General features: G+C 47.5%; 1 protein-coding gene across 1 annotated transcript in view; it reads left to right on the forward strand.

Annotated features, from left to right (window-relative positions):
• LOC111973563 (neuropilin-1a-like) overlaps window positions 1–12,631 on the forward strand; it is an 88,316-nt gene that overhangs the window by 65,599 nt on the left and 10,086 nt on the right. The window contains 4 exon segments of the mRNA XM_070446814.1: window positions 1,659–1,803; window positions 8,191–8,366; window positions 8,646–8,801; window positions 10,213–10,496. Coding sequence (XP_070302915.1) covers window positions 1,659–1,803; window positions 8,191–8,366; window positions 8,646–8,801; window positions 10,213–10,496 — 761 coding nt within the window.

A 12,631-nucleotide genomic window follows, 5' to 3' on the forward strand; every position in this document is an offset into this window, starting at 1 on the left:
ACAAAGCCTTTAATAAACCAGGAGTGACAGAGGGAATGCAATGCAGCAGAGAGAGAGTAGAGAGAAGAAGAGAGAGAGATGAGCAGAGGCGAGAGAGAGAGAGGATGAGAGGAGACGAGAGAAGAGAGAGAGAGAGAGGGAGATTGAGAGCAGACAGAGAGAAGAGAGAGAGAGACAGAGAGAGAAGCAGACGAAGAGAGAGGAAGAGAGAGAGAGAGAGAGAGAGAGAGAGAGAGAGAGCAGAGAGAGAGAAGAGGAGAGAGAGAAGACGAGACGAAGAGAGAGAAGAGAGATGCAGACGAGAGAGACGAGATGAGAGACGACGAAGACGAGAGCGAGAGAGAGAGAGAGAGAGAGAGAGAGAGAGAGAGAGAGAGAGAGAGAGAGAGAGAGAGATGACCAGAGCGTGGCTAACCTAATGATCTGACTGGATCTGACGATCGATCAGTTATCAGCCTGTGAAACAGACCAGAAGGCTCTCTGTCTCTAAACAAACTTCTCTTAGTGGGTGTCCACACTCCACGGGCCCATCAAGAGGTTCGTTTGACCAGGCTAAGGATCTATGGAACCTTTAAGTAGTCACCATTGTGTGTGTGCTACTCACAAGGGCAGCCACGTTTTCCCCATAGCGGCCAGAGCAGCTCTCTTTGTGTCTGTGTCTGTAATATATACCCCCTCCCCCTGCCCCTCAGGCCCAATTATTTTACGACCTCTCCAAAGTACACCGTTTTCTTTTTAAAGCAAGGTGATGTGAAAAGCCCTGTCTCTCAGTTCCGGCCTCTAAAGTGCTTTTGTGAGTAGTAGGTTCTATTTACTAGGTGCTGAGCCTGCAGGTTGGAGCTGTAGTGTGATGGTGATGGTGCTAGCTAGCTGGAAAAAGCCATTTAATAGTTATTGGTGCGACAGAGACGCCAGAGAGAGAGGAGCGCCGACCGGCGTGACATATAGGAGAGTGGATGACTCAGTTGACAACCATTACCCAGGAAACAGAGAGAGGGATGTAGGGACAGTGATAGAGAGGCTTTTGAGCAGACTAATGGTTCCATTGGCCTTGCCTGCTGGCGTTCTAGCGCTGCCACCGTTCACGTTCACTTCAGCCCAGATGAGCTTTACTGCCAAGCGACACTCCGCTACTGCTTGGCTAGCACTCTCCTGTCACGGGGTTAACACCACCGTACCACCGGATGCCGACAGAGTGAGACTTAGCCAGGGTGAAGGTGATGTGTGATGAACTGTAGGGTGTTGTCAGTGTGTGCGTGCGTGTCACAGTTGGATACAACTGTAGGGTGAAGATGTTTGTATATGGTTGAAATTGCAGCTGGGTCACAATCACAATATTTGGTGCATTATGAACTGTGGTGAATATGGTTAATATCAAAAACGTAGGATGTTTAAGTATGAAACACTAATTTCCATATACTGTACATGCTCAGGAAATGACACAGTATATAGTATATAGTCTAAAGACAGTAGCCTAATACGAACAATGAAGGGAGGCTGTCCTGCATATGGCCTGTGCCCCGTCATTGAGCTCTGTTTCTGGGGCACTGTGTGAGGCGAGGCCAAGGCCTCAGTTGGCCCAGTAGGCCTCTCTCCTGGTGGCTCTACTACTACACTAAACAAACTCTGTGAATAATGAACAGCTCCTCTCCTCCCAGGTTTTCCAAGGGAACACCAACCCCATTGAAGTCGCCAGGACGAAGCTTCCCAAACCCACGCTCACCCGCTTCATCCGGATCCGGCCCGTCGCCTGGGAAACAGGCATCGCTCTGCGCTTCGAGGTGTACGGCTGTAAAATATCAGGTCAGTACCATGGAGATCCCAATGCTTCACACACTATATCTCTCTGTCTGGCAGCCAGACGCTACTTAGCGTTACATAGGGGCGGCAGGTAGCCTAGTGGTTAGAGCGTTGGGCCAGCAACCGAAAAGGTTGCTAGATTGAATCCCCGAGCTGACGAGGTAAAAATCTGTCGTTCTGCCCCTGAACAAGGCAGTTAACCCACCGTTCCTAGGCTGTCATTGAAAATAAAAGTTTGTTCTTAACTGACTTAGCTAAATAAAGGATAAATACATTAGAGATGTTAGTTTACCATTCAAATGACCAAACAACATTCAAATGCATGCAAGTCACTGCTGGTGATGGTATATTGTTTGACCTTTCGGTAAAATTAGTATCTAAGTGCTCCTTTACGATTTGTTTAGGCCTCTCATCTCTCATGTACCTGGCTGATATTTCCCTCCTCATCTAGAAGAGTAGCTGAAATGATTCACTAAGGGACTGTATGTTATTTATAATGAGTGATACCYGGATACAATCTGGAATGAACATTTCCATGCAGGCTATTGTTAAAAAAGAGGAGTCTAAGTTTGTAACAGAACTAAAGTGGTCAATCAACCGTAAAAGTTGAGCGCAACAGAACCAGTTACAACTGAAGTATCTGATCATGAATGAATTTGAGCCATTCCATTGTTTAACATAGCAGCCACATATCATCAGGTAATTATGGATTGTAGGCGTGTCTGCAAACGCCACTTTGAGCGTGCCAAATCCGACGGAACAAGAACAGTCACAGGCAGAAAACTCTACCGGGGGTTGCTAAAACGTCTGTCCTCAAAAACAGTCTTGTACGACCCACTTGAACTCGCCCTCCTGTTCCGAGTGCTTAGCTTACAGAAACGTACCACCTCTATTGTGTATGCAGACAAACTGATCCCCTGCATGAACCTCGTCACACCAATGACATCTAGGATCCATATTCACTGCGCGTCATCCATTATGTTCATGAAATTCGACGGAACACCTTGCGCACTGGAAGTCATAACGATACCTGACCACAGCTGTCCTTTCAGCAGGGCGCTCAAATCGCTCAAAATAACCCTCATCAAGATGTGGCCTACATGTAATAGTCCTACACATCACTTATTATTATTATTATTATTATTATTATTATTACAAATAGAAGAGTATCACTTCTCACAAGGTCACAAAGTGATTCATTAGTATTTTACATAGCAGATCCGTATATCCAGTACACTACATGACCAAAAGTATGTGGACATGCTTGTCAAATATCTCATTCYAAAATCATGGGCATTACTATGGAGTTGGTCCCCCCTTTGCTGCTATAACAGCCTCCACTCTGTGAAKGCTTTCCACTAGATGTTGGAACATTGCTGCGGGGACTTCCATTCAATCACAAGAGCATTAGTGAGTTTGGGCACTGATGTTGGGTGATTAAGCCTKGCTCGCAGACGGCGTTCCAATTYATCCCAAAGGTGTTCAATGGGGTTGGAATTTAGAAGCACCGAATCGTCTAGAATGTCATTGTATGCTGTAGMATTAAGATTTCCCTACACTGGAACTAAGGGGCCTAGCCCGAACTATGAAAAACAGCCCCAGACCATTATTCCTTCTCCACCAAACTTTACAGTTGGCAYTATGCATTSTGTAYGGCTGCTCGGCCATAGAAACCCATTTCATGAAGCKMCCGACAAACAGTTCTTGTGCTGACGTTGCTTCCAGAGGAAGTTTGAAACTCAGTAGCGAGTGTTGCAACCRAGGACAGACKATTTTTACGCGCTAAGCRGTTCAGCACTCCCGTTCTGTGAGCTTGTGTGTCCTGCCACTTCACGGCTGAGCCGTTGTTGCTCCTAGACRTTTCCACTTCCCCAATAACAGCACTTACAGTTGACCGGGGCAGCTCTAGCACGGCAGAAATTTGACAAACTGACTTGTTGGAAAGGTGGCATCCTATGACGGTGCCACGTTGAAAGTCACTGAGMTCTTCASTAAGGCCATTCTACTGCCAATGTTTGTATATGGAGATTGCATGGCTGTGTGCTCGATTTTATACAMCTGTCAGCAACGGGTGTGGCTGAAATAGCAGAATCCACTAATTTGAAGGGGTGTCCACATACTTTTGTATATACAGTGTAATACCATATAGGCCTACTGTAGCATATGGCAGTAGGACTATATTACAGTATGTTACACCACCAAAAACACCTCCTCAGTCATTTCTTGTCTGAAGCTGAATAGTCCAATATTCTTTCAACAATCATTAAAACTGCACACACTACAGGCTATGCTCAGATTGAATCAAAATAGACCTACAAGAAATGCTAATATAGTCGCTTGTTCACGCCATCTGCTTTAATTCGCTCAAGAAACAGTCATTCTAGAAGCTCTACATGCATCTTCCCATGAAACTGATGGACTTCAAGTGACTGGCATGCACTTTGGGTGTTTCACCTGTAAAACGGGAAGAATTATCATTCACCATTGACAGACGATGGCCTACTTTGAAATGAGGAATGCCTAACTTGGTGTTTGAGGTTATTCAAAATATAACATTTTCTTGAGACAAGATGTGTGGGCAAGTAGGCAGACGTGGCAATTGGAGGATGCATTTTATGCACCTATTCTATAGTGATATTCAATCTGTCGGTACAAACTTTGATAGAGAAATTATGACKTCATTTCATAATTTTCTTGCGCTCCCTAACCCCCCAAAAAGAGCGCTACACCACTGCTCCTCGGCTATAGAAGGTTGTAGCGCAGCCTCTGAAGGTCATAGAGACAACCCAGGTATATCCCATATGCATTGGATTCACGTCTTTCCCCGGGCATTTTACAGCTTGTTTCTAGCATAAAGCATTGCGGACTAAAGCGTAATTATAGATTTTTTTATAGAATCAGGTCCATTTAATTTGTATTAAAATCAATTATATCAGTAGCAAGCTTTGGACCCCAGGAAAAGTAGCTGCTGCCTTGGCAACAGCTAATGTGGATCCAGAATWTTTTTTTTTAAATACCTTCATTCCTGTTTCTCATCTTCACGCTCTCTCTCTCGAACTGAACAGGACATCAGTAGGACTAGTTTGTGCGCACAGATATTGCATTTTTTTKGACATATTAACTCGCCTCCTGGAAATGCCACCACACACAGTACAGTCCTTGGTTAGGCAGCACAGTAGGGTTTACATCAATAAGAGCAGGGCAGGCTGATTGAGACCACACTAGGTGCGCTTGATATTGCGCGCCCAGCATGGAATCAAGGATGAGGGGCAGCATCGGGCACACTTGAGATACTATAATAAGCAACTCATTCTCCAACCCTGAGTAATATTGCATTTCATCGATTACAAATTACATTACCCTTCCCTGGACTAAATTTTAAAAAAGCATGACCCTCTCCCATTTTCCTCCGGGTAACTATTGTGTACATTTCGGTGTCTCCCTAACTCACAGTAGTGAGAGCCCAGTGAGAGAGGGTTTACTCTGAGGCGAGTGCTGCCTTCTACATTATGAAGGAGAGGTGCATAAAGATGATTACGCATCGATGTTACCTGATGTTTAGATGTACCTCATTCAATATGGATGACATCAACAGCAGGCAGGCCGGCAGGCAGAGTAGTTTAGCGGGCCAGGCGAGCGGCTTCCCATAGCTGAGTACTGCAACTGCCTGCATACACACGCACACACACACACACACACACACACACACACACACACACACACACACACACACCTTCTCCGTGGCTCTTGTCCTACCCTCTGTCCTTTCCCCAACCCCCTCAGTCTCAGCCCCCTGCTGGGTCCACAAAGTCTGCAGTGGTCTTCATCAGTGTGATGCTGGCAACCTTCCACCCACTACAGGGCTTTGATTGTGGTCAGGTTCACAGCATCCCTGCCTCTTTGTCAACATGCATTTATTTTATGGCATTGTGAAGGGCTTAATGTATGTGTGTGCATTTGTTGGTCTGCGTTGGTCACACATTTGCATGTGTGTATATGCAGAGGGCAGTGCAGTGCTGGCACACAGCTGGAGCGCTTTCAATGTTTGGAAGTGAGACCAGACCGCACTGCAGACACACACACGCACAGACATACACACACATACACACACACACCGCACTGCAGACACATCACAGGAGCAGGGAGCGCCACTCTGTGACCTCATCAGCCGACGGCGGGTAGGGCACCACTCTGATCACACTGCCAGCTGGATGTTCTGCACACGCTCAGGAGAGGAAGAGGGAGACAGAGAGAGAGTCATGAGTGGAAGAGAAGACAGAGAGACGGAGAGGAGAGAGAGAGAGAGAGAGAGAGAGAGAGAGAGAGAGAGAGAGAGAGCGAGAGAGAGAGAGAGAGAGGAGAGAGGAGAGAGAGATGAGAGAGAGAGAGAGGAGAAGAGAGGAGAGAGAGAGAGAGAGAGAGAGAGAGAGAGGAGAGAGAGAAGAAGAGAGAGAGAGAGAGAAGGAGAGAGAGAGAGGAGAGAGAGAGAGAAGAGAGAGGAGAGAGAGAGAGAGAGAAGAGAGAGAGGAGAGAGAGGTAGAGGGAGAGAGTCGAGAAGATGAGTAGAGAGGAGATGAGAGAGAGAGAGAGAGAGAAAGAGAGGAGTTAGAGAGAGTAGAGAGGGATTGAGGAGGAGTGATGTTGTAATTCTCTGGTCAGGTTTGAGAGGTTCTGCTTTAAGGCTGCTTTCAGTCCTGCATTCAGAGAGATTACTGACAAATGCTTTTTAGGAGATATCAAAGTGGTCCGTTCTAAGCCCACAGAGAAACAGCCCACTGATCTAAACATTGTTTCCACGTCATTTCATTGAAGCCAATGTGGAATAGATGTTGAATTGACATTTGTGCCCAGTGGGAGGGCCTTCAGGTTGTGTCTAATCTTATCTGGTCTTTGCGCATGAGATGTGCCCTGCAGTTGGAGATACTGTACACACCTACGTAGTAATAACTTAACCTCTTCCCTTCTGCCTGCTGACTCTCTGCTGTTCTATTGGTAAATAAGCCCATGTGTGTGTTTMGCCACAGAGTTCCCCAGCCAAACCCTAGGTTACCCTGCTCAGCCTTGCCCCTTGCAGTGGTGTGCCACTACACACACGCGCGGTCGGTTTATGGGTGTGTCCGGTGTGCGTGCCGCCCAAAACAGTCCCAACTGAGGTGCATTAAAAGCTCGTGACCACAGCAGATGACCTGTGGTGCTCTGATCACCCAAACTTCCAAATCCCCCTGGAAACCCCCCTCTCTAACTCTCTCTTATCCATCCGCTTCAAAGAGCGAGAGCGTGAGCCACCGCAGTGGAGTGCCTTAGCTTCCCTCTGACATGGCTCCATCAGAGATCACAGGGATCACACTCACAGGGCGCTTGGCAGGCGACGAAAGAGAAATTCTCAGCCTCAAACGGATGACAAATCTCCAAGTGAGCGTTTGGTCCTGTCCTGAGGATCCATGGCATTCTCTCTGATTCGATTTGGACTCGTTTGGGTCTCCTGGGAGTCACGTAGAACTAGTTTATTCCTCTCTGTTTTGAACAGGAACTGTGATAACGATGGAAAAGATTGAATGAAGCCTTGTTCTGTTGGTTTGGCAGAGTTACACTGAGTTCCAAGAATATATCTCCTTTTATCCCTCTCCCTGGGAGCAGATTGTAAATATGATATTGGTTACTGCAGGTCACTGCAGACTCTTTTGATTAAGTGGATGGAAAGGAAAGAGACGGCTAGTCAGGAGACAGACAAGACAGTCAGCCTGTGTGTGTGGATTCATTGCCGGAACATTTTTCTGAGCCGGAAGGTGCAAACGGCACGAAGTGAAACCACCACCAGCAGCAAGCAGTTAGGGCATATGAAAGGTAGAATGAAAGGTAGAATGCACAAGGCACTCAAGGGGATGAAAATGAACGAACACAGATTCAGGATGAAAGCTCGGAGAACACAGGGCTAAATTAGAGCAGAGGTATAGAACGACAAAAGGAAAGGGGGGGTCGATGGGGATGAAGGGAGGGAGGGGGTTCAAGATGAAAGAATAGCTCTCCCAGGTAGAAATGACCGCTGAAGGAAGGGAGAGTTTTAATTGGATGCCGGGAGACAAACACTCCAGGCGGAGAAATTAGAGAGAGAGAGGAGAGAGAGAGAGAGAGAGAGAGAGAGAGAGAGAGAGAGAGAGAGAGAGAGAGAGAGAGAGAGAGGTGGAGGCATCACAAAGCTAGAGTGTTTCTCTCTCACACCATCACTCACTCTTTTCCCCTATTACCACATAAACCATGAAAAACAACCTTCCCGGACTGGTGATACAAATCATTTATTGAGATAAAAATATCCCCCTCAGGTTCTCTCTCAAATCCCTCGTGCTCATTGAAAGACTTATGCTAACCTCCATCTCTCTCTCCCCCTCTCAGAGTATCCATGTTCAGGCATGCTTGGCATGGTATCGGGCCTGATCACGGATGCCCAGATCACAGCTTCGTCCCACACGGACCGGAGCTGGGTACCCGAGAACGCCCGCCTGCTGACCAGCCGCTCCGGGTGGACCCTGCTGCCCCAGCCCCAGCCCTTCACCTCAGAGTGGCTACAGGTTAGATCAACTATATTAATAGACTATTCTTATGTTTTGGGGGGGGCTTTGCGATTAGAGATGGGTTCGATGGTTATKAAATATTAGTGGTTCATATAACATATTTTCGGAGAATATATCCTACCTTTACGTACAAAGAATTTGGTCAAAATGAGGATGAGATTACAAATAAACAGTTCGGAAGCACTTTACTTACGGTATACAGGTATAATGCATTATGATGCTGTCATGAGTATCTATGAAGTGCTTATAATGCGTTTCCTCTCCATTCATCTGCAGGTGGACCTGGGGGAGGAGAAGCTGGTACGAGGGCTCATCATCCAGGGAGGGAAACACAGAGAGAACAAAGTGTTCATGAAGAAGTTCAGACTGGGATACAGTAACAACGGATCTGATTGGAAGATGGTCCAGGACGCCAGCGGCAACAAGCCAAAGGTAAGAGGAAGAACCGTTTTCATTGGTTGTTTGTTTGTTGTGTTTACCATGTTGAGCAGTTGACAGAAAGGTGGGTTTTGTTGACTATCTAATGGGAAATGATCTCCCTATTCCAAACTGACAACCAGTGACGTTGAGTCAGTTAKCAGTCATTTATGGAGTCCATTTGGGTAGTAGTTCATAGCACATTAGGATAACCATCTGTAGGGTGTCTCCTAGTCCTACTGCTGTCTAGCGTCTATCCTCTTAGTATTCCGCTGAGGTTGCTCAAGCCTTTCAGTAGAATCGTACTCTACTCAAGAGAGCGGAGAAAAAGGCAGGAGAGCTGAGAGAGAGCGTGTGACACGCAGAAACGACCCTAGATGTATCTGCCGCCGTCGGCATGCTTTGAGTGTGTCACACGCGCACACAGCGTCTTACACACACACACACACCGTACACACACCTCGCACACACACACAGACGCACACCTCCAGGAAGTACCTCTACAGCCCTGTCCCCAATTACAACTTTCTCCGACAGGATGTGGTGTAAATGTGTCCCAGATCACCTGATGGTTGATTTATGAAGGAGTGAGAGGCTGGGTATCTTCCTGTCCTACTTGTCCCTCCATCTCTCCCTCTTTCCCTGAGAACCTCGGAGCATCAAAGACAGACAAGACGTGTTCCAGTGTTAATGGTCACTGATCCACTACACTCCATCACTGTCCCCTCCTCTACCTCTCCTCTCCTCATCTCCACTACTGTCCTTTCCTTCACCTCTCCTCTCTTCTTCTCTTCTCTCCTGTCCTTTCATCTCCTCGCCTCTACGTGTACCTCTGTTATTCCCAAACAGAATCCTCCTTTCTTATTCAGATGACAAGATCAGAAGCTGAGCAGCGAGAAAGCATTAGTCCTCTCCTCTATCTTACCCCTTCGCTACGTTATTCCCAAAGAAAAGGCCCCTAGCCTCACTCTTTCCTCTAAATAGAGAACTTCTGAGGCTGAGCAGAGATAGAGTGAGCTGAGGCTGCCCTTGACCGCTGTGTCCTGCTGGGGCGGCAGGTGCTAGTTGTAGCCACCGGGCTCTCGTTTACAGTCCCACTGACAGTGCTTTTTAGATGTCAGCCGGAGAAATCTGGTCCATCTTCCATTGTTTTCTCCCCTCTCTCAGCCCTGCTCGAGCCCTGCTCATTTTCCAAAGGAAGGAATACGTCTGCCTTAGGGTCTCTGTGATAGGAGAGAGACATCAGAGAGAGCAATGCCATTATCAGACAGTAACATTTCTCTCTCGTTTTCTCTCTCTCTGTGTGTCTGTCTCTCTCTGTATCTGTATCTGCCTATCTCAGCCTCTCTCTCTGCTGCAGCGTGCACGGTATAGGACTTCTCCTCTGCTGTTGTCGATGAACTAACACAGGTGGTCCTCTCCACAGATTTTCGAGGGGAATCAGAACTACGATACACCAGAGCTGAGGACTGTGGAGCCCTTGCTGACCCGATACATCAGGGTTTACCCAGAGAGGTCCACCCCTGCTGGGATGGGCCTGCGTCTCGAGCTCCTGGGCTGTGAGATGGAAGGTAGGCCGCAAATGGAATCCTACACACACACGCATTTTAATTGTAGACACATGTATACTACAAACACACACGCACACCAGTGGAGGCTGCTGAAGGGAGGACGGCTCATAATAATGGCTGGAATGGAGTCAATGGATTGGTATCAAACACATTAAACACGTGGTTTCCATGTGGCTGATACTATTCCATTGACTTTATTCCGGCCATTATTATGAGCCGTCCTCCCCTCAGCAGCCTCCACTGACGCACACATACACACACACATCTTCTGTCATCCGTGTGATGACAGTTCTACGACTGAATACATGGTGTTTGTCAAGGTTGGGGTATTTAAAGATGCTTAGAACGATTCTCCACGTGGAGTCAACAGCTGTCCAGGGCCCGGTAGGCCCCACTATCTCTCCCTGAGAGGGACAGTTGTCTAGTCTCCATGCATGCTGCATCAAAGCCATTCCTGAAGCAAGACCGCTCATACATATTACATGGGATCAAATGAAACCCCATCTGCCCTGAGGATTACTGCCAACCCCTTCCAGTCCCTGTTCCATCCTTTCTCTGGGGCCACTCTCCTCTTTCTCTCTCTCTCCTCTCCCCTCTGTCTGCCTCGCTCTCGCTCTGTCTCGCTCTCTTCACCTCGCCCCTCTCTCTCTCTCTGTGTGTGTCTCTCTCTCTCTCCACCTGTCTTTCTCTCTGTCGTCTCTCTCTCTCCCCTCTCTGCTATGAGAACATGCTCTGGCGGGCCAGGCCTAAGTGGATTTACATATTGGATTTCAGGGAGGCTGTAGCGAGCGCAGCCCTGTGTAAAACATGGAGTCCCACTGGGGGCTTTAGAAGGATGATAATGCTTGTTTTCACTGTTAATGCCACCACACACTCAAAAACACACACACAGACACACACACACACACACACACACAGACACAAATACAGACACAGGTACATGAGTGGTGGTGTGTAAGCTAAGCCCCAAGAGTACAGATAAATTCATCTTTCCCCAGCTAGAGCATTGACCCTGTCAATGACCCCTCCACCCTGAATCTGACAGAGGTTGATCACTCAAATGTCATATAGCAGAGGGGAATTCTAGACCACACATGCACTCTCTCCTCTCCCTTTCTCTCTCCATCTCCTTCTCTCTCCATCTCCTTCTCTCTCAATCTCCCTGTTTCTCAATCTCCCTGTTTCTCAATCTCCCTCTCCCTCTCTCTCCATCTCCCTGTCTCTCAATCTCCCTGTCTCTCAATCTCCCTCACGCACATACTATTTCTAGCATGCACATACAGTACAACCAACGCCACATACATCCACGCACATGACAGTACACCACACATCATACACCTACACCACACACATACACTACACAACCATACACTACACACTATACACACTACTACACACATACACGCACGACATATACACTGCCACATACAGTACACCACGCACATACACCACACACGCAAAACAATATACAAACACATACAAGGCAGGCCATGCAGTGGATTCAATCACAGAGCTATTATACAGCCCCCCTTTTATCAGGATACAGAGGAAGTTTTAGTGGTGAATAGAGCCGGTGGATGGTGGAATGCTGAGGCTTTAGGTTTGTGTCCAAATGGCACCCTATTCTCTAAATTGTGAACTACTTTTGACCAGGGCACTACTTAGGAATAGGGTGCCATTTGGAACACAAGCTAGATTTGGGTTTAGGCTGGAGATCAGATGCATGGGTCTAGAATTGGGCTGGAGGCTGGGCCCCCCTGGCCTATAATTAGGGCCCACTGGCCTCGTTGGATGTGGGCAAGGCCGCAGCTCTGATCCATGCTCCGTAACACACAGCCTGGATGTGTTACCCTGAACAGAGTATGAGCAGGCTTCCCAAGCGGGGAGGAAGGGAGGAAGAAAGGGAGAAGAGGAGAGAGGGGAGATTGGGAAGAGAGTGGGATTGAGAGAGAGGTAGATTGAGAGAGAGGTAGATTATAGAAGAGAGGGAAGATTAAGAGAGAGGGAGATTGGGAGAGAAGGAGTTGAGAGAGGATGAGGGAGAGGAGAGGAGGGAGATGGAGAGAGAGAGGAGATGGAGAGCGAAGGAGATGAATGACAGGGAGATTGACGAGAGAGGGAGATAGAGAGACCAGGGAGATTGGAAACAGGGAGATTGAGAACAGGAGATGGAGAGAGAGGGAGATAGAGAGAACAGGGAGATTGAGATAACAAGGAGAGATTGAGAGACAGGGTATTATTTGAGAAATGGACACACCGGGAGATTGAGAGCCA

The sequence above is a fragment of the Salvelinus sp. IW2-2015 genome, linkage group LG14 (genome assembly GCF_002910315.2).
Source record: "Salvelinus sp. IW2-2015 linkage group LG14, ASM291031v2, whole genome shotgun sequence".
NCBI lineage: Eukaryota > Metazoa > Chordata > Actinopteri > Salmoniformes > Salmonidae > Salvelinus > Salvelinus sp. IW2-2015.